Source organism: Halichoeres trimaculatus, unplaced genomic scaffold (genome assembly GCF_033239565.1).
Source record: "Halichoeres trimaculatus isolate MK-OKI-2021-1 unplaced genomic scaffold, fHalTri1.1 fHalTri1_scaffold_14, whole genome shotgun sequence".
NCBI classification, from domain to species: domain Eukaryota; kingdom Metazoa; phylum Chordata; class Actinopteri; order Labriformes; family Labridae; genus Halichoeres; species Halichoeres trimaculatus.
The window spans coordinates 33,422,877-33,448,714 of record NW_027437192.1 but is presented as its reverse complement, the minus strand read 5'-3'; the positions used below and the strand labels follow the sequence as shown (position 1 = coordinate 33,448,714).

Below are 25,838 nucleotides of genomic sequence, written 5' to 3'. Positions count from 1 at the left end.
GAATGAAATGAAGCTAACATTTCATCTTTCTCCTTTCAATGCTAACTCATCAAACGCAGCGATGGAACCTTTGACCTCTTTAAAGGCTGATGCTGTGCAGCCTCAGTCATGTCCCTGTCATGAGCCCATGCGTCAGCTGACAGCAGCTCCTCTGTCCCGTGTGTTGCTCCACCTGTGAGGCAGCAGCTTCGTGTTTGATGCTGGAGGCGTTCAGACTGTTACCACATGGCTCTTTCCAGGTCACCGCTAATCCAATCCAATCTTCTTTTCTCCTCATTAGCCATCTTTACCCACTCCTTTCCCCGCTGCGCTCACAACCAAGCCCGTCTACTCTAAAGCTGCGGGAGTCTAATTTTACACGCCATAGTTACTGCACAGAGTTCTGCTCCATTCTAATCTGTGTGTGAGCTGACTGAGCCTTTCCTTCAGCAAACAGGGTCCAGCATGGAGGTGGATGAAGGAAGACTGCAGGTGGATTGAAAGATGGGTTGTGTTCTGTCTGCATGGACGCAGTGTGCGTAAAGTCAGGCTGTGTGAAGTGTTTCTGCAGAAGCAGTCGTCTGTATGAGGAGGACCTGGTGGAGCCCGTCAGGAGATCCTGCGGCTACATGTCCAGATGGAGACACTCAGCAGGTACACACACAGATTACACACACACACATACCAGTTGAGGCAATGACAGGGACCAGGAGACTGCTGAAATGTGCTGCAGTGACATCAGGCTGATTTCATCATGCATCTGCACTCTTAGTATGCAGAATAATCTTACATTTAACTTCATAAACATTGCGATGAATAGCCTCCCCTCAGTTTAACTTCTGTGTGAAACGTGCAACAATGCTAAAAAACCTGTGCTGTAACCTCTGTCAATGAAGGTTTTGTACTCTCAATATTTTTGTTTATATATACCCATCTTTTAAAAGTCAAACACCTGGTGTTATCTGTGTGACAAACAGCTGGGAGTTCTGCTTTGATGTGACTGTGCAGAGCCAAAGCTGCACTTGAATCTCACATTTCCTCCTTCACTTTAATAGTTCACTCTCCAGAAGTTGCTGATCTAACAGAGGGAGTCAAACAAGGGAACTGGGGGTGTCCTGACGTTAAGTCTCTTGTATGGGTCAAGCTCTAAAAACACAGGGTGTTTTTAATTACACTAATTTATACTTCCTAGTGTCCTCTCTTCTCCTCTGACCCAATCACTTCCCTCTGCCATCATGGAGAATCTCTCAATCCATTCAGGGAGCTGAGGGGAGAGGAGGCGTAACAGATGCAGCCCCAGTGTGACTCCATGGAGTGGAAAATTCAGCCCCCCCTCCAGAAAAAGAAAAAAACAACATGGTACAGACTCCTTAAAAACCTGTGATATCACAACGATGTACACACAGTTTGGCAACAGGGGCAGCGTGTAGCTTTGTTTTACTCAGATGACTTAGCTCACTTTAAACTCTAAGTTCAAAGTGTGAGCAGCACAAAGTGTCCACTTTTTCCACCGTGGAGTCAACTTCAACTGGATTCTGACCATACACCATGTCCCAAAAGTTCATGCACCACAGAAAAAGTCAACTCAGATTGTAAATATTCAAAAAAAAATGCATTTATTTAAAAGCCAGTGTATCCCCCTTGCATCTTGATTACTGCCCTCAGCCTGTCGGGCATAGAATGCACTAAATTCTTCAGAAGAGAAGGTTCAATGTTGCCCCACTCCCGCACAGCCCTTGCACTGAGCTGCTTCATGGTGGTGGGGGGTGGGCTGTGGAAGACCCGACTGTTCAGGATACCCCAGCAGTTTTCAATCGGGTCGAGGTCCGGGGAGTTGGGTGGCCATTCCTCTTTGTGCAGAAAGCCAGGAAGCTGCTCAGAACACCACTGCTGAGTTGTACGAGCAGTGTGTGCGGGGGCACCATCCTGCACCAAGACCATTTCCGCCCACTTGTTGAACATCTTCCTAGCTGTGATAGGGCCCGATTTCTTCTTTCTGGTGAGTATGGGAAGTAGCACTGGTTGGAGTATGTTCTTAACATAATACTCAGTGTTGATGGTGGTACCCTGGGGTACAACATGCAACTCAGACGGCCCTGAAGAAGACATCGCCCCCCAGACCATGCAATGGGAACTAAACTTAACCTGTTCAGAAGGTGGTACTTCCATTCCATTGTCAGTGTAAATGCAGTCGTTTTGGCTGTTGGGAGTTGGAAATAAGTAGATAGGGCACGCATCAGAGAAAACCCAGTTTTCCCAGTCTCTTGGGGTCATTTTAGCATACTTCTTTGCAAAAGCAAGCTGCTTCTCCTTTTGCAGTTTGGTAATGCGAGGAATTAGCTGTCTTTTGTATGCTCTCAGACATAGTTTCTCAGTCAGAAAACGATGGATGGTACTCTTAGAGACTGCTTCCCCAAGATTTTTCAGTCTTCGACTCAGTCTGCGGCAGGACTGGTGTCTCTTACCCTTGGCCTTGTGGATGAGGTCCTTGGCCCTCGAACTCAGAACTAAGAGTCAACCAGCGCGGGCATGTCTTCAAGGGAGTCACAGCTCTGGTATCTCTGCCACCACTTCGCTAATCGCATGCTTCTGCCAAGGACCTGAGCTACCTCCATGCAAGTTTTCCCTGCCCTGCGCAAGGCAATGGCTTGAGCACAGACTTGAGGCTCTGGAAGTGCAGCTTTTCCAGAATTTTGGTTGGCCATCAGTACAACAGTACAAAGAAGGTTCTCTCAGCGACATGATTCATGGTCTACCAAGAAATTCATAGGCCTATTACAGACAGATGAACTAATTAAACAACCTCACAACACCTGGCTGACCAGGTGCAACCCATTTTGGAGAAAAACAGACAAAAATGTTGCCTATTGGGGTGCATGAACTTTTGGGACACGGTGTAGACTGTATATAGAGTGGACAGCGTGGCTTTGTCTTTTACCATTGTACAGTGATAAAGCTAGAGTCAGAGGCACCACCACTGAGAATCCAGAGTCTGTGCAGTAGAGGCTATGAAGGACTCAAAAAGAATCTGAGTAGATCCAGGTGACAAAAACATTTTTATTTTTCTTTGGAGAGTCTACTCTCTTCTTGGCTCTCCCCCAGACATTTCCGTCATCATTAAACGTGATGTAAACCCCATTTTTAACCTCTAATAACCAACGAAAAAGAAACTTTTCAGAAAACAGGACTGAATAATATCAGCCCAATATTATCTTCATATCCCCACAGCCACCACATCTCGAGTTGCTTGTCTAACCATTAAAGCTTTTCAGTGACTTCTGTGACTTCTGCTATGTTTCCTGGTCTTACGAGATATTTATCTTGTTAAACCAGGATTTTATTTATTTCTACTTTTTTAAGTGAATGTAATACGTCACAGCCCACCCGGAATGACTGGGGAGACCGGGTTTTTGACCTATACTGCAGCCAGTCACCAGGGGGAGCAGCTTTTGTGGTGACCTCACATCAAGCTGAGCTTGATATCAGAGCTAGTCTATGGCCCCGTTTACGCGACGCCGAAAACGGTCGATTCCGCAAACATTTCGTTGCGTTTTGGCCTTCCGTTTAGACGAGACCACGTTGCGTTTTCAGTGAAAACGCAAACTTTTGAAAACGCTCCCCAGAGTGGAAAGATCTGAATCCGCTCCTCCATCCAGCTTCGTGTAAACACAGAGCGGAGCGTCTCAGGGTGAAACGCTGACGTCACCGCATGCGCACTCGCAGTTTTAGGTGAAGGCTCCGCGCTCAGCCACATTTCCAGTTGAGCCAGTAGTTGGCGGTAATGCGCGTCATGGTTGGATTGCCGACCGTCTCACACAACAAAACGGCAGAAAAAGAAAGAACAGAAGAGGAGACTTCTCCTCCTGGAGTCGTATGAACGCGGATCGTTTTCACGCCGTCCTCATGTAAACGCGGGTGGCTTTTGAAAACGCAAAAGAAGAATCGTTGCGGGAGTCTCCGTGTAAACGGGGCCTAAGGCTCTGACAGGATCACGGCTGTTACAGAACAATTGGTGTTAGGGGAACAGAGTGACTACGCTAACTGATGATCTCCAGCTGGACATGTCAGTGATTGTCTGCTGAAAGTTAACAGGGTCACACTTTTCACTGAAACACCAAGGACATACGTGGCTGCTAGCTCCTAGGTGTATAGCTTCAACTGTAGTGTTCAACTAGTAAAAATAATTTTCTCCTAAAGTCAGTAGTTTCTGTGGTGGAACTGCTTATCAGCTTAAGTCAAGATTTTGTCTTTATGTTTTTATTCTTCTTTGGGCACCAATATTTGAAAAATCAATGGATATTTGTTTTGTACAAAAAGTTACAGACATACAGCAGAAGGTTAAAAGTTTATCAACTATAAAATAGAGAAAGTTAAAATGTGTGAAGCTGTAATGTAAATATGTTGCAATGTTTTGCGAAGCATAAAAAGACATAACTAATCATGGAATAAACAAAAACAAATACAAAATTTAATTCATTTTCTACATGAAGTTCATACTATTTGATGTCTGTAACTCTCTGAAGAAAATCAAATACCTGTGTGGATGGCTTTGTGTGTTAACGGTCATACAACACTGCCTCATCATCACCTCTCCAGAAAGAAAACTGTTTCCATGCGTGACAGATTCCCCTCAGCTTCCAGCCAGGACAAATTCACATCAAAGTGAACATTTTTAATTCATGTTCAGGTTCAAACCTGACCCAGTTTCCTGTCTACCAGCTGAGCCCTGTGTTTGAAATTGAACTCTTGGTTTCAGAGCGCTGGAGAGCTCCGAGCTCCAGGGAGAAACGTTGGGCTGTAGAATAGACTGGTGTCCCTGACGTCACCCGTCTGTTTCTGAAACAAATTTCTGAAGGAAATCGACAGTCATGGCCATATTGGAAATGATGCGGGCTTTGAGTCTCCAGATCAACAGCAATGGGTCGCCTGTCAGTCAAGTGAGCTGAGCTGTGCCTCTGAATGGGCAAACTCGCGATCTTAATAAATTCCTAAGTGTTAAGCTAGAAAACAAAGTCAAGCCCGTACATTGTGTGTTTTTCTTTTTAACCAGGCTGTAAATATGTTTATTTCTGCTGTAAAAAAAATGTTTTTTTTGGCTTGGTGTGTATGTGACTTCAGGTACTTCCAGAGCCAGCCTCAAGCGGGCACTGGAGAAAAGCGGGTTTTGGCACTTCCCCGTGGTCTCATATCCTCAGACCTGAGGTTGCTGCTTGGATCAGACTTTGTGAAGCATGAACTGACCTGAAAGCAGCTGAGCTTCAGCACAGGCAGTCAGTATTTTAACATTTCAGAACCAGATGTGTTTCAGCTCTTTAGTGAAGTACTTGACCCCCCATGGCCCTCGGGGTCCCCAGGTGGCTGATGTTTCCAGGCAGATGGGCAGTTTGCACAATACAGTCTGGTCAGTGCACACTGTGCTCCTGCTTTGATGCACACAGTAGATGAGCTGAACAGAGCTGCTGGCTATGTAATGTGTGTGACTTCCTGCAGGGGGCGCCAGCAAACTGCTGCGCTGCATCTCCTGATGGGAGGAGAGGGAGGGCTGAGAGGTGGGGGCTCTGAGGCTTTGTTATGGTAGTAAAGGCTGAACCTCGGTCAGCACTTCTCTGTGTCACGTTTGTCCCCACAGAGGAGCAGCGGTCTGAAGACAGAGAGGGAGCGGAGCGCGGAAAACAGCGAGGGGGCTCCAGGAGACGGTCTGCGGAGGAGGTCTGCGGATATGTAAGCTCATTTCATGTGATTGTGTTCCCCAGCAGAAGCTACCCTTGTCTGGGTCTGTGGGTCCGAGGATGAGAGGCAGGGCTCGGTGTTGGACCGCGTCCTGTTGCACAACCAGAAAATGTCTCCTCCTGAAACATGAAGCATGAAGCTCGGTGTGCTGCTGAGTGTGTGAGAGAACAGCCGCAGTAACGGGCTCCAACATGTTGGTGTGGGTTGTTTGAGTGTGCCTCTCTGATCAGGAGCTGCAGGAGCAGAGCTGAACTTTGGACAACACGTGTCTCATCAGATTGGACTTTTCAAACTAAACTAACAGAGAACGCGCTACTGCGCAGGTCTGCTCGAGCGTGCACGCGGAGCTTAAAGTGAAGCTCAGATAGACACAAAGACTGTGGAGCTACACACACACACACACACACACACAGACACACACACACAGACACACACACACACACACACACACACACACACACACACACACACACACACACAGACACACACACACAGACACACACACACACACACACACACACACACACACACACACACACACACACACACACACACATAGTACCTGTGTGTCGGACGTGTGCGGCAGAAGAGCTTGCAAATCCGTTAATAACCTGATGTTATGCACAGCTGGAGGTAAGAATCTGAAACATCTCCAATCCATATATTTTTTCTAACCAAAGATTCATTTTTCACCCAGCTGCCTAAAGGTTGAAGTTTGAACACACAGAAGAAGAATGACATTATTTGAGCTCCTTCAGTTTGCCCTTGTATTGTGTCTGATGGTGGAAATGAGCACTTAGCATCTCCCCTCTGTGCCACACAGGGCTGTGGAAAAGTCTCCAAACTCCTGTTATTTCAGGTCAGTCAGAGGGAAGACTGTTGTCATGATCACTGGAGAGCCTGAGCGGTGAGGCACAGCTCCTATCTATGTGGAGAGATTTGTCTCAAAATTATTAACACATGTTTTTAAGATCCACAAATTTATCCATGCTTTACATGTGTTTCTAGATTTTGTGCGTGCATTTATCATGACTTACCATTAGATTTTCAATTCTGCTTGTGAATTGTTGAAAGTGTGTTTGTGGATCAACTGGCACGCACTTTTTTTTCAGTTTGGAAGAGATTCATGCGCTAGTTGAGCACAAGATATTGTCATGCGTGGAAAGCTTCGACCCATCATTTGGGCACTAGTGTTGCTGTCTCCATTGAGAGCGTAGACTTTAGAAAAGATGATTGATGGCTATCCACTGTCTTCCTGCTGGTGTGACGACTAAACTGGTGTTGGATTAACTGCTGACAGTTCATGTCCCCTGCACTTGTAAAGGTAATGACGATTCTCCTGCTCGTGTGTACAGTACAGTTGGTACAGGGTAGAAATATAGAATAATTTGCACATTTGTAACAATAGTATATTAGTGGCCAAAAAATGTGTGTACCTGAGAGCACACCTGAGAGCACCAGTGCTGGTTGGCGAGGGGGTATTTGCAGTGAGGTTTGGAAAGTAGACATGCTAATCTTGTCCCAAATGGAAGAAAAACAGTTCATTTAATCTTCCAGCTGGTAGGGATGGCTACGAGTACTTGAATACTCATCGTTGACCCCATTATTAGTCAAGTAATATTTTGTTACTTGTGCACCTGTGCAAACGCTTCTTTTGGCAATAGAACTTGATCACATTCAGTGTTACATGTGTGACCCAGCATTTTGTCTTGGCCTTACTGAATAAACTTGGTAGGAAAATGATTAACAAGATACAAACTTATGACTTCTCTGGCTTCACGGGAGCCATATTTCCATTAAAACAACTGTTTTACAGCAGCTACGGCAACTCTCTAGGAACATGTTATTGCACCAAAAATAGTAGCACAACAAAGACAGAACCGCCATACCTGAGACATGTCTGTTAAAAAAAGTGACATCTGGAAGTACTTCAAAGTACTCCAAAAAACGTGAAGTCAAAGTGCAGTGACAGAGATGTGGCGTTGAACTCAAACGCGCCGTAGAATAACTAGTTTCACGTTAAACCCCATGAGCTCAAAGCAGAAGTAGAAAACAGTGGAGACAGCAAACAGGCAGTCTCTCATCACGTCAACTGCTAGCCCTGTTAGCATGTTGTTCTGACAAAACCAGGGTCTTTGTGAATTTAGTGTTCTTTGCTCATTCACAGGATTATCAGGAGCAAATTAACAGTTAGATAAGCGTTCGTCGTGTCTTTGTCCAGTAAGAGGAGTTTTTAGGTGCTTCTTAATCAGTCCAGAGATTCTCCAGATCTGATGGGTCTGATGGAGACATCTTTTCCTTGCTGCTGCTGTTGCTTTGTTGTACATTTAAAGCAGTTTCAGACAAGAACTGCTTTTAGACAAATCCAAGCGGCTGAATTAGAAAAAAACCCTCTGTTTTACAGATACACCAGCAGAGGATGGAGTGAATTGTGGGTCTTCTTTGCTAAAGCTTTATCATCTCATTGGTGCGTTGGTTATTCCAAAATGGAAGTAATTCATACTCTTCATATGTTAGTGAACAGCAGAAAACATCTTTTTAATGTTTGTCCACAGTGGGACTTTGGAGCCCCCTCACAGCCGTCTGTCTGTGTGTTTGTTTTATCTGAAAAAGCAGTGTTTAGTGACTGGGAAAGTTCAGCATTTGTTTCATTCTGCCTGCATACTCACTCATGTGTACACACCAGACATTTTGACCAAAAACATCTCAGGACATCCTGCTCCCACAGAAGTCTCTTACCCCGCGGCACATTGAACAGGGTCCAGAGTTTAATGAGCTCCTCGTTGGTCAGATCTATCTGTTTAGTATTTTATCATCCAGCTGAAAACAGGCAGACAAAAAGCAGGGATGCAGGGACAGTACTGAGGACAGCTTGGTATTTTCAGACTAAGGAGGAAGTGAATATGACAAGAAGACACTGTCTAAACGTGTGTGTTTCTGTGTGTCTCTCAGATCCAGTGATGTGCGGCTGTAGGCCCCAGGTCATGTGGCTCCAGCTACAGTCCCTCCCTTCCCTTCATGACTCGGACCCTGCTGACACACATCAGACTCAGTGACCCCCTGACCTTCGACCTTAAATGTAACTTAGGTCTGCCGTGATGGGGATTCTCCGCCTCCTGAGCCTCTCTCTGGTCCTGCTGAACTTCCTGAGTCCGTCTGAGAGTGGACCGACCCCCAGAGTCTCCTTCAGTCTGGGTGAGCACAGATCCCTCCTGTTTGGGTTCATGTCATCCTGGTGCTGCAACTTAAAAGAAAGGACAGGAACCAGGGCTACGTCTCAGAGCTCCAAGTTTATCCTATCCTTAGCCCCTCCCACCAGAGATGCTTGAGAAAGAGGAAATTAATTAAGGAGAGAGGCAACAAGGAAATTTAATTTTAGAGAAATGAGAGGTTTCTGAACAACCTGAAGTGCCTTTTTTCAGCTCATCTTTTCTTGCTCATTCAACTCTGATGATGTGAAGTTTCATGTTGAGAAAACTGAGTTGCTGCAGCATCCAATCAGAGAGTGATATCCCATAAGGGGGCGTGCCTGCCAGTGTAAAGGCTTCCACTATCCTCTGATCTGTCTCCTCCCTCCTCTCTCCTCTTCCAAGCACAATTATTGCTTTGGGACAGCCTTCAAAATGGTGACTCAGGAAGTACTTCTGGTGCCGCGGAGGAGAGAGGAGACTGCAGTTTATCGCTTTGAGATGCACCCTAAGTGTTCCATGTCCTGGTTCTGCCTATGCTGCTCGTGCTCTCTCAGCAGCTGGTCCCTGAGGCCTGTCCTCACACTGTGAGGTGGTAATCTGAGAGCAGAGTGTTAATGACTCAGAAACCCTGATCTCAGTGTTTCCTGATGTGTGAACTAACAGGCAGTCCCGGCAGACTTCTGAGCCGCTTCAGCAGCCCTGACGTCAGTAACACCACCACTCTGCTGCTCAGCCCCGACGGAGACGTGCTGTATGTGGGTGCTCGGGATGCTGTGTTAGCTTTGGATGTTAGCAATCAGGATGCTATCACACTGAGGAGCAAGGTAGGCAAACAGCTGATGGAAAAAAACAACTCTGAAAAACAAACTGTGGATCATAAATACACTGCTCTGCACTTTAATATTTAATATATACTGTGTACATTGCTCTCAATTTTGTTTTTGCTTTTCATGTCGTCCTTGCTTGTCCCAAAACTAACTATGTGTAATTTTATTTTATTTTATTTTCTTCCAATGCATGCTGCTACCCTTGTACTTGCCCTGTACTGCTGCAATACCTGAATTTCCCCTATGGGAATCAATAAAGGATTATCTTATCTTATCTTATCTTATAAAGTTTTATCCTGACTAAATTATTGAAAATCTAAGGATTCAGAAATCAGCCATGACTGCATTTCTACTCCTGAGCCAACAGTGAATGCTAATGAAAAAACAAAACGACCAACAAGACCGAGCCCTGCTACAGCAAGCCGCTGCTTCAACCTCCTTCCATCTGTGTTTTTGTTTCTCTTGCAGCTGGACTGGAGTCCGTCAGAGAAAGACCTGGAGCAGTGCTCCATGAAGGGGAAGAAAATGGTGAGGATCTTTGAGTCCTTTAGATCTGTGAAGATCTTTGAATTCTGTGACACTAAGAATTCAGAACGGCAGCCAAACAAGTGCAGCTCAGTGTGACGAACCAGGTTATTAGGCTTCTTTTACACTGACTTAGAGAAATATAATTAAACTCCTGATCTGTTTGTTGGTTTTGCTCATCAAGCCTCGAAATGTAGTTTGAGTTTAGTTTAAAAATCAAACAGTTGAGCTCTCACTTTGTTTCTGAAGAGGCCTATTGAGTTTGAAAGCAGGAATCAGGTGATTTATTGTGTATGACTAGAGCAGTTCTATTCATATGTGTAAGAAATGGTCTTAATATGGATCCCTGAGGTGCACCCTATTTAAACCTATTCTTCCTGGCTCCTGACTGAGCCAGTTATAAAAATAAATCTACTTTTTTTTTTTTACAGCACGTGTGCTTTTATCATGCTTGTCTGTCAGCCGAAATACACCAGTCCGTCTCTGCTCTGTTTCAGTACGTCTGCGTGGCTGCTCCGTCATGTTGCAGGTCAACGCAGCCATCCTATTTTTGACGAACGCAGAGCTATGACACATAAATTCAACAGGAAGATCAAACAGGACAGGATGTCATGACCAGAAACTACCTTAAAACACCCAGAGACTTTCAAAATAAACAAACTATCAAAATCAGTTCCTATTTATCTTGACTACAATGATGGACAGACATAATGAGCAGAGCCAGACCGGGAGTCAACAGGTTTGAGGTTTTACAGCCCAACATGAATGAAGAGAGACTTATCAATGGAGTGGGAAGAGCAGGAACTCCTCAGTCTGTGACTCCAGCTGTCTGTCAGTCATACAGCTTGTTAGACTGAACACACAGCTGGTGTGAGTTGATGAATGCACACAACACGCAACAGAGCGGAGCCGGACTGCAGACATATCTGGTGTATCTCGAGGCGTGTCAAGAAGTCTTAAAATAATTTATCTGTTGAATTAAAACTTTGAGATTTTATTATTAAAAAATTTAGTATTTAAAAAAAAAGAGCTCAGATGTGATTTGAAGGAAAAACAGGAGGTCTTTTATTCTGTAGGAATTGGTCTTGGTCCTGGTGTTCTGTTTGTGTCTCTTCTAAAGATGTTGGTGTTGAATCCAAAGGTCATGTAGCAGGCCTGCTCTGTTCTCTGATTGGTCTAAAAGTTACTAACTGTGCTTTCCTTTCGTTAAACAGTCCGACTGTCCCAACTTTATCCGAGTCCTGCAGTTCCTGAACAGTAGCCACGTCTACGCCTGTGGGACCTTCGCTTTCAGTCCACGCTGCACATACATTGTATGTTTGTTCACACACACCTACACACACACACTTACAGACTAATTCATGACAGGAAACATTTGAAAGCTCTTCATGGAGCTTTGTTCAGTTTGAGTCTGACCTTTATCCTGTCGTCTGTAGAATGCTGAAACATTGACCATGAGCCTGAAGCCTGATGAAGGCCGAGGTCGCTGCCCGTATGACCCCTACCAGCGAAACACCGCCATCATCGTAGGTGAGGAAGTGGTCTGACACACTTGATTTTCACTGAGGCTGCCAGAGGAGGCACATCCACAATGAGCTGAGGGACCATCAGCTGCCCTGATAGTCAGAGCAGCAGCAACATTACACAGAGATAAGACACAGTTGGCTCAGTCTAATGTTTTCAAGCCTCAGGAACCAGGGATGTTTGAGCTTATACTCTCTTATTTAACCTGGTAAAAGCCTTGTTGGGATTAAAATCTTTGTATCACGAGTGACCTGGGCCAGACAGCAGCATACAGACAGTTACCGATAGGACATTTGCACAAACTCAGCTTGCATCCACCACAAAACAAATTCAACAAAGCCCCCATGCCTTCAGAACTATGATCTTTTTTCCAGATGTATCAAATGTGAATTATTCTGTACAGGGCTCTTGTACATGAGACCAAAGTTGCCTTGACCAAAACTCACACTGGTGGTAGGATTATTGTGGTCAAAACCAATAAGAGACAGAGCTTAAAAACTTTCCTTTTCTGCGCTGCATGGCAGTGTTTCTATCTATATATAAAGTCAGCATGAGCAGAAGTTCCCCCTATCATTCTGTGTGATTTATATTTACTTTAAACTTCATCCTGATCAGCTTGTGGAGACTATGATGATGATCGGTGCTGTGAATCCATGGCACATATTACATACCAGCGGATCGCTAAACCTCCTCGTGCTCCTACAGGAGTCTCTTTTCTGCTCTCTTTGGGACAGAAGTTGCAGTTTGTCTATCTTCCCTCCTTTCTTTAAAAATCATCAGAGCAGTTTTCCTGCGGCTTTTATTGAACAAACCTGAAAGCCTGTCAGCTTCATACCACAGTTACCAATGTTACTATGTGCCTCTGTGCAGGGGCGTGTCTAGACTTTCAGAATGAGGTGTCACAATGAGGGCAGTGGTATAGGTAGGGGTGGCTAGAGTGTTCACAAATTATCACCATTTATCTTCTTTAACTTCACTTTCTACTTTATCAACTATGAATAACTATGATTATTATGTAATTATTATATCACATATATGATTCTAAAAATGTAGTACATGCATCAGCCAGTCTCATATGTTTAAAATATTTTTTAAAAAAGAGAGAGATCTCAGCATGGCTTCAAACTTTGTCATTAGATAAGGCAAAATTATTTTTGAGTTGAATAAATAATTGTATGTATATATATATATATATATATATATATATATATATATATATATATATATATATATATATATATATATATATATATATATATATATATATATATCATAATAATAAGAATAATGATAGGGATGGGTGTTGAATTCAGTGCTTTAATTGGTACAGACCCAATTCCCTCTGTAGTACTGAGTACCAATTGTGTAAAATCAAACTTATAACTTATAGATTTTTTTCTCAAACAAGTTAAAATTTTTCACTGCATCACACAGATAATGAATTCTGTGTTGAGTTTATTGAGACAGAGGAGGGTACGGTCGATCAATCAGGGGTTACATCAGGATGTGTTCAAGGTCTGTTCAGAGAAATGAGCTTCAGACTGAGGTCAATAAAAGATGTTCTGTAAGAAAAGATGTGCCAAATGTTACTTCACTTCAGGGTAATGTATTGTTTCCATGGTTGAAAAGGTGTGTGTGTGTGTGTTTGTGCTCAGCTGGTGTCAAATCCTCCCTCAGATGGAGAGCTGTACACTGGGACGGTGGCCGACTACAGAGGAAACAGACCGGTCATCTCCAGACACCTGAGCGAGGGCCAGCGAGTAGACCTGAAGCTGGACGACACGTTGGGATGGCTGGAGGGTCAGTGTGTGCTATGCATGTGTGTGTGCATGTGTGTGTGTGTGTGTGCGTGTGCGTGTGTGTGTGTGTGTGTGTGTGTGTGTGTGTGTGTGTTTGTGTGTGTGTGTGTGTGTGTGTGTCTGTGTGTCTGTGTGTCTGTGTGTGTGTGTGTGTGTGTGTGTATGTACATACATACACAGATCCCTGAGCTTCTGTCTTGATTAAACTTCACTGCTTTCCTCTAACATCTCTGACCTCCTGTGCGTGTGTTGTCCTCAGACCCGACCTTCATCAGCTCCACGTTTATCCCTGAGGAGGAGAAGATCTACTTCTTCTTCAGTGAAGTGGGCAGAGAGTACGACTTCATCGACAAATTCATCGTCTCACGAGTTTCTCAGATCTGCATGGTGAGGGAGCACGCTCTCAAAACCCTGAACCTTTCCTGCCAGTCCTTCACTTGTTAAACTTTATGACATACAGAGGAAAAAAAGCTTACTGAAAAGGTGAAAATCAAACTGTCTCTGCCGACGGTGAGAAAAGGCTCTGCAGCGTTTGATTGGTGAGCTCTGAATGAAGTATTTGAAGGAGCTTAGCTTTACTTTCTCTTATCAATCAGTCTGAGTTGAGACAGTTCATGTTTTTATTTTAGTTAGTTAGTTTAGTGAGTGAATCTGTAAAGACGTCACACACTTTTCTCTGAACAAAAGGAGACACTACATTTACATGGAGCAGCTTTTAGCATGATTACGGTAATATTATGATACACTGTGAGGATCCATGCTTTGTGTTTGTAAGCTGTGCTGTAACACGACAGATGATGGTCTCAGGAGAATGTGTGTTAAAGAGCAGACTCATCCACTCGATGTGTCTGACTCAGATGGATAACTTCCAGGAAATTTCTCTCTGTCACAGCAGCTCAGGGAGACGTCTGCAGGGAGACGTCTGCAGCTTTAAAAAGAGTTTTCTGACTCAGCTCTGAGCTCACATGAACTCCAGACAAAAAGAGTGGGAATAATTAGAGCGGTAAACTGTCGTCTGCTTGGTTTGATATGGTGGAAATCTGTGTCGGTGCAGAAAGCTGGGAGGAGATCTTAAAGTTGAGAAATGTTACAAACTTCGAGCTGGCTGTGCTCTCAGAGGTGTTTGGATGGATATCACAGTTGATGTTTCTCCTCTTCTCGTGCCTCAGAGTGACGTTGGAGGTCAGCGGACATTGCAGAGGCGTTGGACTACTTTTGCCAAAGCTCAGCTGCTGTGTCAGGCCGACAGCGAGCTGCCGTACAACGTCATCCAGGACATCGATTCTCTCCCACCGGCTGAGGGCGCTCCTGCAGACGACACGTTGTTCTACGGCATCTTCACCTCCCAGTGGTCAGTAAGCAACACAGCTCATACACCATCCACACAGCAGGAAGTTTATAAACCAGGGGCAGCGTTTATAAAAATAAACGTGGCAGGAGAATGTGCGCACCAGTACGGAATCTTTGATTCTTATGCACAGACATTTTGAAAACAGGGAACTAGACAGGGGGGACTGGCAACACAGGCGGTGAAGTGGTGAATTGAAGCCTGCAGATGATGTCTCCTCTTCACTTTATCAGTAAGGGTCAAACTTCACTGACAGAGACCCCTCATCATCACTGAAGTAGATTTAAAGATGAGTCTAACACAGAAACCACAGAGCCTCCAGTTTACATTCACATCTTTATTATTAGGTGTGGTTTTTAGTTTCATGAAAATGCCACACAGGGCACAAAGACACAGCTTCACACAGTTGGCCTCCTCCACACTCAGCACAGCTTTATCAGCTGCTCGTATCTATTCTGTAAATCATCCAAGTGTGGAGTTGAAGTCATCTCTGATGTGATCCTTAGGTTTAAGTGTCCTCAAAACTCGTCAGAGAGCAGACAGTTTACTTACAAAAACAGCAACCAACAATGACCAACAATTTGAAGTTGTAGCTGGTCCATCAAGCCTTTGATTAATGATAATAGTTGGGAACACAGTTTTTGTTGAGTTAGGACTTAGAAAGTATTAAAAGTTGATAAATCAGTTGTGGGAAAATTAAGGCCCTTAAAAAGTTTCAAAAAGTCATAATCAGAATGTTATGAGGTATTAAATCTCATTGGTATTCAAGCTTTGACTCCAAACGTATCCATGAATATTTTTGCCTTGCGACTGTTACAAATTAACCTGACACCTCAGACAGACAGATCCATATCTGCCACGGAAATAGTCCATCTGTTTGGAAAATGTTTTTAGGGTCTGAACCTTCAAAAATAACCACACCTGGTGATGGGACGATCCTTCTGCTCGTCACACTCATCACACACAGGCGTGAGGATCTAGATAAAAGCTTTAGCATCTCAAAATATTTCACTCTAGATCATAAGAGTTTCTCAAGCCTCCTGAGAAAATTTCTCAGACTTTTGATGACCTGAGATCTTGGATTCTTTCTCTTATACAGAGAAAGCTTCTCCCAGCTTCCCCTGATCTCAGTTGTTTTGGAAAAAAAAAATGTCTTTGTTCAAAACACCTTTTTACTGGATTTAACCCGATGAGATAAGTTATTTATCAATACAGTTACGTAGCGCTGTTGTTTGAGACGTGACAACGAGCAAAGTTGTAATTTTGTGAGGCGCAGGCTATACGTAGCGCTAGCAGCCCAACATATCTGTAGGTTAATGTGACGACAGAACTCAGTTTGTACAGTAGTTTAGTAGCCGTCCGTACGTAAGGCTGATAGAAAGCAAATATCACAATCTCAAGCACATGTCCTAAATTTTGACAATGATGAAATCAAATTCTTGTTTTTTTTCTGCAAGTTGGCCTTAAATAACTCTTGTTACTTTTTGTGGGGATGGGAATGTCAATTACCCTGCCTTTAGTTTCATTTATTTTTTCAAGCTTTATTCCTTCTCAGTTTACCCAATTTATGTTAAAATGCAAACTACAACAGCTTAAAGTCGCGAGAAGGTCTTAGGACTTCTTGAAAGGTTTTTAAAAAAAAGTCTTAAAAAGGTATTTAATTTAACCTCAGGATTTCAGCATATACCCTGTATAAGAATCTTCAAATATTGACATACAATGAAATATGAAAGGAAAGGGCATGACTGAAATGTTGGCTACTGGAGGAGCTATAGGATTGATTGATTGATTGATTGAAAATCTTGAATGTCCCCTAGGGGCAATTTGATTTGTAACAGGAGGTAAAAACATACATTCATACAACTCAAACACAGTGATTTTTTTTTAAAAACAACAAGTATAACACAATAGGTTTAAATAAATAAATAAAAACAAAACCAGCATGTAGCACTGGTGTGTCACTTCAATCTGGCTTGCCTACGACCTGTTTAAGAAGCCGATGGCCACAGGGATGAATGATTGAAGATGTTGTTCGATTTGGCCTTGCAGATAAAAGTGACGGGATAAGCTGGAACAGGCTGTAACATCTGTAACATAACTGTCATTAGCACGTGTCTCTCTGAGGTGTGACAGGCCCAGGTGTGTTTGTACAGCAGTGATCTGGTGGAGTTACTGTGTTGCCGGGGTGTTTAGAGGGCAGGCTGACAGAAATTATCGACATGTGGTTGTATTTGACAAATATGTTACCTGAACTTCTTTTTTTTTTCATCTTATCAATCTCTTCATGCTCAGATCAGAGCACAGATGTCCTGTCTAACCCTGTCCATTAAGTCTTTCTCTGTCTCCTTCCTGGACCAGGTCTGTAAACTCTGGACGCTCGGCGGTGTGCTCGTTTCGCCTCAGTGACATCAAATCAGTTTTCTCTGGAAACTACAAAGTCCTGAATCGGGACACGCTACAGTGGAGCACCCGGGTTCAGGAGAAGGTCGCCAACCCAGGAGAGGTAATGATCCACGCTGACACAGGGCTGACAAACAGAAGATAAACTCTAACAAGACGAGTTCACGTTCCTCGTTCAGAGAGGACGTTCATGAATCTGAGGCGGTTTTTAAAACATTTTTATTTGTGTCTATAAAAACAGAAACTCAGTGTTCAGGACACCATGGATCTCATTTAAACCGTCTGACTTGCACGGGACATTTAAGCACACTTTCAAACTTTAAGCTCCTGTGAGGACTGGATGAGTGATCTTTGCCTGTTCTTAATCCATAATATTAAATGAGATTATCAGCGCCAAAGTCAGGAAAGTCATGGTGCTCATGGAAAACAGAGGCTGTGTTCCAAAAACATTACCTTGTCCGGGCAGATGTGTCACTGTAATCAACACCGAACAGATAGACCTCATAGAGCCATCAACCCTGTAAAGCCTGACGCATCCAAAAGTAGACAGACAATTCTCTGATTTTCATCTCTTTCAACAAAATCCACAAAACACTATTCCTCTACCATCTCCATCATTTTGTTTATGATGTCTTTTTTGGATCACATTTGATAAGTTGGGCAGTTTCTGCAAAATTTTAGTGAAGTTTTTAGTAAATATGAAAGCTTTCAATGCAGAAAAAAAGTTATTCTAAAACCTGAGTAACAATTCTAGATGTTATTCTTACCACAGCTTCTTGAAAATGATCAATGCTTTTCCTGAAAAAAGTGTGTGTGGTTGATGTTATGAGAGGAGACATTTGAGAGGGGACAAAATATAACTTCAGCTTCCTGTAGTGGGGTGGATAACACTGGGGAACAGTTTTTGTTGAGTTAGGTCTGACAGCTGTTTGAACTAATTTTTGGGTGCAGAATCCAAAACTGATTTATCTGATTTAACTGATTTAACTGATCTATCATGTCAAGTTTTTTGAACTATAGGATTTTCTTAAAAATGTGAATAATACGTTACCTAACAGATATGTGCTTGCTTTATAAAAATCTTCAAATATTGACATACAATGAAAAATGAAAGAAACAGACATGACTGCAATGTTTATTTAACACTATGATGTTTTTACAAAGGACATGTCTACTGGAGGAGCAGACATGATATGGAACAAAGGAAATATAGGCCTGTAAATTAAACACTAAGATGGAAAAGTTTCAAGCTTTGAAAACTTAAAAAAAAGCATAAAACAAAACGGAACTTCAAACAGTATGCCCCAGGTGACATGATAAAAAGAAAAGCAGCACAAATCCTCCTAATTCCTGCTATGCTAGCTTTCTGTTAGCAGATATTGATCGTACTGACCTGTTGGGAGCTGCACACACCTCTCACTGCACTGTCTCAGCTGTGACTGCACAAACAAGTTTCCACGTAGCTGTAGATGAGTCTAATCATAATCAGCTGGCAAATCTAACTACAGCTAATCAGTGGATGTTTGCTGATCAGGAGGGTAAGCTGTGGAGAAAAAAAACTTGATGTGATAGAAAAAAACTGACTGCAATTTTGGAATGGAAAGCATGCCAATATTAGTTTGAATCTGCGTAAAAATCTAACTCAACAAATTTTTTTTCAAATTGTTCCCCAGTGTTATCCTTAACTCTTTAACATTGAGCCTCAGAATTCCAGCCTGGACTTTTTGCTTATTTTTGACTATAAAACGGTCAGAAAATTTCCTGTGAGTAGACGCTTTGGCCTAAATTTCCTGAGTACTGCACTTTCAACATCTGAGTTACTTCCAATGTACTGCATTGGAGTTTATATGGGAATAAAACAGTTTACATGAAGAAAAACACAAAGACAAAATTTGATTTCACAGGTTCAGTGGAGGAAAAACACAAAAAATCCCCCCCCAAAAAATCATACAAAATACCTCAAGCACTGAATCTGTTACAGTACAAGAAAAATATTATCATCAAGCAATTGATCCTGAGCAGCAGCCACACACACACAAGCAGACACAGACACACAGACACTCATTCATCATCTAAACCTTGCCCAAACTTACAGAAGATACATTTGAAATTGTGATGTTGCAAGTGGCCTACAGTGTCTCTGAAGGGTCAAAAGTCCTGGAAATGATCTGGAAAGATGTGAAAAAAAAACACAGAAAGCAAACCTGTTCCAAAAAAAAAAACCGGACTAGCATGGGATCAAATTTATTTTTTAACATGCGTCAACTTCTGACAAAACAAAAAAAAAACATCAGTGTGCAAAGACCTTAAGTTGCACAAAGTGGAGTGTGAGTGTGAGTGTGTGGCTGTTTTCTCTCCTTCATCCCTGAACCAGCTGTCAGAGGGCTGGACCAACAAAAACAGGCCCTAAAGCCCCATTTCCTTACAAAGCATCTGACTTTCTATCTCTGTTCTGGGTTGCAGTGTGGGCTCCACAATGCGTCAGATAACGCCCTGCGTTTCGTGAAGGAGAACTTCCTGGCAGATGACAGCGTGCGGCCCGTGGGGAGGAGTCTGACAATGGTCTCAGCCCAGCACAGATACAGTCACCTGAGCGTGCAGAGAGTTCAGGCTGCCAACCACAGAGACTACACAGTCCTGTTTCTGCTCACAGGTGAGCTCCTCACTCCCTGTTTCACACAAGCTGAGTCAGCAGGAGCTGCTCAGCTGGAGCACCTGATGACTTCAGCAGATCTAGGGATGCACTAGTCAAACTTTTCTGGTCCTGATACTGACACCTGGGCTTTGGGTAATGACCAATACAGAAACTGGTCCATTACCAGTGTTAAATGATAACCTGCAGGCCCTGCTGTGGGATAAGACTGGTCATGTTTTGGGTCAAAGACAAAAATGTGGACATATGGAATTACTGAAACTGTTATTTATTTAAACTATAAAGTGTATAAATGTTTCACAGTAATCTGGTTAAATCAATGCTTTAGAAATTAAATGACTTCCCTGTAGAATAAAGCAGACCAGGCTGTAACCTGCTGCTCAGTTGTGCAGCGGTGGTGTGTTCTTGATGTGCTCCTCTCACTGCTGTGTTGCTTCCTGTGTTTCAGAGTCTGGTTACCTGCACAAAGTGGTGCTGCTGCCGAGCGGGGCTCACATTATAGAGGAGGTTCAGGTGTTTGAGCAGCAGCAGCCCGTCAAGAGCCTGAAGCTGTCCATCCCACAGGTACCTGAGCCCACTGGAGGCTCCAAAAGTGGCTTCTCATTCTTTGTGTCCTAACTTCCTTAGAACAGAGGGAACAGTCAGTCTCACTTCCCTTAAAGTCGTCTGTATTTGTAGAAAAAGAGAAGTTAGTCTGCGCTCCTTCCTGCTGCTGTGAACTCTTCTTAACCCCCTTTAGATCAGAAACTCATGGTAATCCTGGGTTTGAACTTTTGTGACCCAGGAGACCATAGTCTGGAGTTGATAGCCAAAAAGAGGATTTAAGCTGCTCATAAGTTCTGGGTTTTCCGGTCATGATGCTCCTAATGTTTTCAATGGGGGACACATCAGGACTGCAGGTGGGCCACTTTGGCACCTGGTCTCTTCTACTACAGAGCAATGCGGTTGTAATGCAGAGTGTGGTTTATCTGTCAGGTCTTCCTGAATCAGTCTTTGTCTGGATGGCAGCAGGTGTTGCCCCTGAACCTGTAGTTGTTCAGCATTATGGAGCCTATACAGAGGTCTAAGCCCCCCATACCATGGACCCTCCTGATCCCCAGACCAACAGCCAGGCTGGCTGTGAGCTAAAATCAGGCTTGGTGCTTCCTGTCCTTCTCAAAGTTGAAGACATAAATGTTGGATAGATGGGTGGAAGAATGGATATTGAAAAGATGGATAAATGGATGGATGATGGACAGATGGATGAATGGATAGATGAATGGATGAACAGATAAATGGATGATAGATGGATGGATAGATGAATGGATGCATATTGGAAGGACAGATGTTGGAGGGATAGATAAAGGGATGGAAAGATGACGGACGGATGAATGGATGGATGGATGGATGGATGGATGGATGGATTAATGGTTAGATTAATGGTTAGATGCATGGTTAGATGCATGGATGGACTGATGGGTATATTGATAGATACATGGATGGACAGATGGATGAATGGATAGATGAATGGATAGATAAATTGATGGACAGATGGATAGATGGATGGATTGACAGAAGGACAGATGGATGGATGGATGAATGAATGGATGGACGGATGGAAGGGTGGATGGATGGATGGATGGATGGATGGATGGATGGATGGATGGATGGATGGACGGATGAATGGATGGATGGATGGGTGGATGGATGATGGACAGATGGATGGATGGACGGATGAATGGATGAATGGATGGATGGATTGATGGATGGATGGATGGATTGATGGATGGACGGATGGATGGATGGATGGATGGTAGATGGATTGATGGATGGACGGATGGATGGATGGATGGATTGATGGATGGATGGATGAATGGATAAATGGATGGATTGATGGATGGACGGACGGATGAATGGATGGATGGATTGATGGATGGACGGATGGATGGATGGATTGATTGTTTGATGGATGGATGGATGGATGGATGGATGGATGGATGGATGGATGGATGGATGGATGGATTGATGGATGGACGGATAGATGGATGGATGGATGGTAGATGGATTGATGGATGGACGGATGGATGGATGGATGGATTGATGGATGGACGGACGGATGAATGGATGGATGGATTGATGGATGGACGGATGGATGGATGGATTGATTGTTTGATGGATGGATGGATGGATGGATGGATGGATGGATGGATGGATGGATGGATGGATGGATGGATTGATGGATGGACGGATGGATGGATGGATGGATGGTAGATGGATTGATGGATGGACGGATGGATGGATGGATGGATTGATGGATGGATGGATGAATGGATGGATGGATGGATTGATGGATGGACGGACGGATGAATGGATGGATGGATTGATGGATGGACGGATGGATGGATGGATTGATTGTTTGATGGATGGATGGATGGATGGATGGATGGATGGATGGATGGATGGATGGATGGATGGATGGATAGATACATGGATGGATGGATGGAAGGAGGCTGTGATTAGTAACTGTGTGTCTTCCCTGCAGGGCATGGTGTATGTGGGCACATCAGAGGGGGTAGTGAGGGTCCCCACGGTGAACTGTTCTGTCTACTGGACCTGTCCTCAGTGTGTTCTGGCCCGGGACCCGTTCTGTGGCTGGGACCCAACCAGCAGGTCCTGTGTGGAGGTGAAAACCACAAAGAGCGCTCTGTGAGTATGACTGCCCCCCTTATCCAGAGGTCAGATGTAATCTCTCTGAATGTGTAAATGAAAGACCTGAGGAGCTGCTGGTCTCTGTGACTTGTGGACAACCTTGAATGAGCACCTCCACCTGTGCAGGAACGCCCTCAGCAGACTGTGTTTCAGTGGGTCAGGTCAAACAGCTTCTCTGACGCCCTCTGACTTTCTGTGTGCTCTCAGGGTTCAGGACGTGGACAGAGGGAACGTGGAGGGGGTGTGCAGCAGTGTGTCTCTAACACACAGAGCCAGATTCAGCCCCAACAAACTCAACACAGGTGAGACACACCTTTACCTGCTGCTCTGCTCCAGCTGCTCCAGAAACATGACTTCAGAGCACCAGCACAGGGTCTGAGGGTCTTTACAACTGGTGCTGCACCATCACTCTAATTGCAATCGTGGTTTGAGAAAGTGCAATTATGCAATCGCACAAAAGGTGACTTTTTGCAATTTAAGTGACTAAATGTGCGTCCGTGTGTTTACAAGCATTCTGGGGATGTTCGTTACCACTATTTATGCAGACCGATACCAGTACGAGTACTCCTGGAGTACTCACAGATTCCAAGTACTGATACTACTAATACTTTTGATACATCAAATTTAACAGTGACAAATTATTTTGATCAAAGACAGGACAACCACTCTGACAGTAAGTCCAAATAAAACACAAACAACTCTGAGTTTAGAATTTTTTGATTAATATTATAAAAATAATATTAAAAAGTGCACAATAAAACCAACAACTGTCAGAGTTTATGTGTTTATCAAAGTAAACTAAAGTTCAAAATAAAAAAAAGTTTAACTCTTCCTGGTTCATTCGTATTGTCTGAAAAAGGACCTGGCGCACATTTGCAGTGGTGTTAAACCGCAGCAATTAGCAGCATCTCGTGGCGAGGAGGACCCGCTGAATTTATTTATTTTTTGGCCAGAGTATCTGCAGCCTTCACGAGTACTGATACCTTGAAAAAAGGCTGGTATCAGCCAGATACCGATAGCTGGTATCGGTATCTGGCCATCCCTAAAGCATTCCAAACTCTCTGACGCCTGTCTGCTGCGCTGACTTCGTGTGGGTGCAGCATGATGACAACAGTAACAGTAAACTAACGAAACAACAGAAACGAAAATGTCATGGAAATGTTCTTGTGTGTCTATGACACACAGCACCCTGATGGACACGTGTTCCTTATGGTCCGTATCAACAGCTCAAAGAGTTTAATATAAACTAGACCTTTCATCAGTCAGTTTGTTCAAACACCTTTCTTTCCTCCAATACTCTGTTTTCTATCTATTATTTTTCAGGAGTTTGATTAAGATCTATGAAACATTTAAAAAGCTGGATCCTTTTTGGTTCACCTGCAGATTATTAATGATGTGATTGACACGTAAAACCTGCTGCTCTTCAAAGTTAATACTCGGATCATTTTGAGATGTAGATAGTGAAAAAAACATAGATCAGTTTTTCTCAGAACATCCCACTCTACAGAAGAAAATCCCCTCTTTTTGTTGATGTGGCTGGATCATGATTTCTGAAAATAAACTACAGGGAGGGAGACGGAACGACGGCGGTTGATCAACCAGAGCGGCGCTGCTTGGACAGACATGACTGAGATGTTGTTTGACTCTTACCTGGAGGAAAGCTTATTCCTGTCTTTCTCTGTAACTCCCTCTATACCACCAACTGAACCCTCTGTTCAGCAGTGCTGGGTAGAGGAGGCCTCATGAAGCGCCGCAGCACATTATCCAAACTGTGTTGATACTGTGCTGGTACTGTGTCACTTTGACGCTCAATACTGACACCTGCTGGATCTTGAACATCATTGCAAGCAACAGAGTATAGAGACTCAACCTGCGTACTGATTCAGTGAGTACAAAATAAAATTATTGGAGTTATTATGTTTTATGTGGTAATTGTATTTTAACTAAAGTGAAAACCTTGTGAATGATGCACTTGTTTTTGAGGCAGGAAGGGTTTTATTTCTAAGTTAAGTTTTATTCAGAAAAACAAATAGGTTTTTCAAATGTTTTGACATTCAGGCGAGTCCTTTCTTTGGATCATGTTCTTCAGCTTCAGATCAAGCTGAAACTGAGAGGAACAGGATGGAACATGAAAATCAAAACAAACACCTGATTTCCAATATAAGATCAAAATGGTCCTACACGCAGGAAACTGTACTTTTTCTTTGGGGCTCTGTATCACAATGAAGCAGAGACGTGTAGCCTGTTGACTGATGCAGTCCTTATAAACACAGTTTGGCGCCTCAGAGACAGGCCAAACAGCAGCTGTATCTGTCACTTCTCAATGGGATATGCACATTGACACGGGGCTCCACTCTGTGAGCTGGAAACATAGGCTGAGGTATTTGTGTTGTTGGACCCATCACTACCAGTTAGTGTGAGTCCATTCATTGATGAGCAGAGCAACATACCTCCAACAGGATACATCCTGACAAGCAGAGACAGGCCCAGACGTTTCAGACTCGGGTGTCCTGACCAGGGCACTGACTGATACAGGGAGGAATGAATCATGTGGGCCCAATAAATGGCATTAATCTTACTATTTGTAGTAAAAATACAGGATAAACAGGCTACGGCTTTACCAAAAAATAAAACTAATAAAAACCTAATTAGACTGAAACAAAGAGATTTTTTTAATCATTTGAAAGTAAAATTGAACTGAATAGTGCTGTAGTGCACTGAAAAAAAATACAGTGTAACCGTTTTAGCTGTGTTTTTAAATTCAAAATACATGAAATATTTTTTTGTTTTTAATTGAAAAGTACATATTTCACAATAATCTCTGCGTATTCCTATATAACCAAGCATGGAGACTTATATTAATCACTATAATCCCAGTATTGACTAAAACAATCCCAATCCTACAGATTAGCCAAACTAATTTCAACAGTTCCTTTTGGTTTCCTGTCCCCGCCATAACCTGAGCAACTTCCATGACTCTTCATAGTGAATGTTTGACTCTTAGACGTGCTCCCCTGCTGAAACACACTCTACTTCCTGGCTCAGAGCACACACACACACACGCTTGTTGTCTCACTGTGACCTCAGAGTGTGGCTCTCTGTCTGCTGGACTCTTTGAGCTTGGTGTCTTTGGTGCGTCTTTGGGGCGTCTCTGTGTTCATGTCGTTCTGAAGG

General features: G+C 43.4%; 1 protein-coding gene across 3 annotated transcripts in view; it reads left to right on the top strand.

Moving 5' to 3' along the window:
- Positions 1-434: 434 nt before the first annotated feature.
- The window catches only part of sema4ab (sema domain, immunoglobulin domain (Ig), transmembrane domain (TM) and short cytoplasmic domain, (semaphorin) 4Ab), a 29,212-nt gene continuing 3,808 nt past the window's right edge, over positions 435-25,838 (top strand). Inside the window, exons 1-15 of one of the 3 annotated variants that reach the window (XM_074687408.1) lie at positions 435-633; positions 5,609-5,700; positions 8,662-8,904; positions 9,564-9,724; positions 10,196-10,255; positions 11,467-11,565; positions 11,689-11,782; positions 13,454-13,576; positions 13,835-13,962; positions 14,745-14,926; positions 17,282-17,426; positions 19,787-19,976; positions 20,425-20,540; positions 22,498-22,661; positions 22,872-22,966. In XM_074687408.1, the coding sequence (XP_074543509.1) occupies positions 8,808-8,904; positions 9,564-9,724; positions 10,196-10,255; positions 11,467-11,565; positions 11,689-11,782; positions 13,454-13,576; positions 13,835-13,962; positions 14,745-14,926; positions 17,282-17,426; positions 19,787-19,976; positions 20,425-20,540; positions 22,498-22,661; positions 22,872-22,966 (1,654 nt within the window). In that variant the 5' untranslated portion in view covers positions 435-633; positions 5,609-5,700; positions 8,662-8,807. Of the gene's footprint in view, positions 634-5,537; positions 5,701-6,249; positions 6,343-8,661; positions 8,905-9,563; positions 9,725-10,195; positions 10,256-11,466; positions 11,566-11,688; positions 11,783-13,453; positions 13,577-13,834; positions 13,963-14,744; positions 14,927-17,281; positions 17,427-19,786; positions 19,977-20,424; positions 20,541-22,497; positions 22,662-22,871; positions 22,967-25,838 lie in introns of those variants that run through there. The other 2 variants (XM_074687409.1, XM_074687410.1) reach the window with 2 other exon arrangements.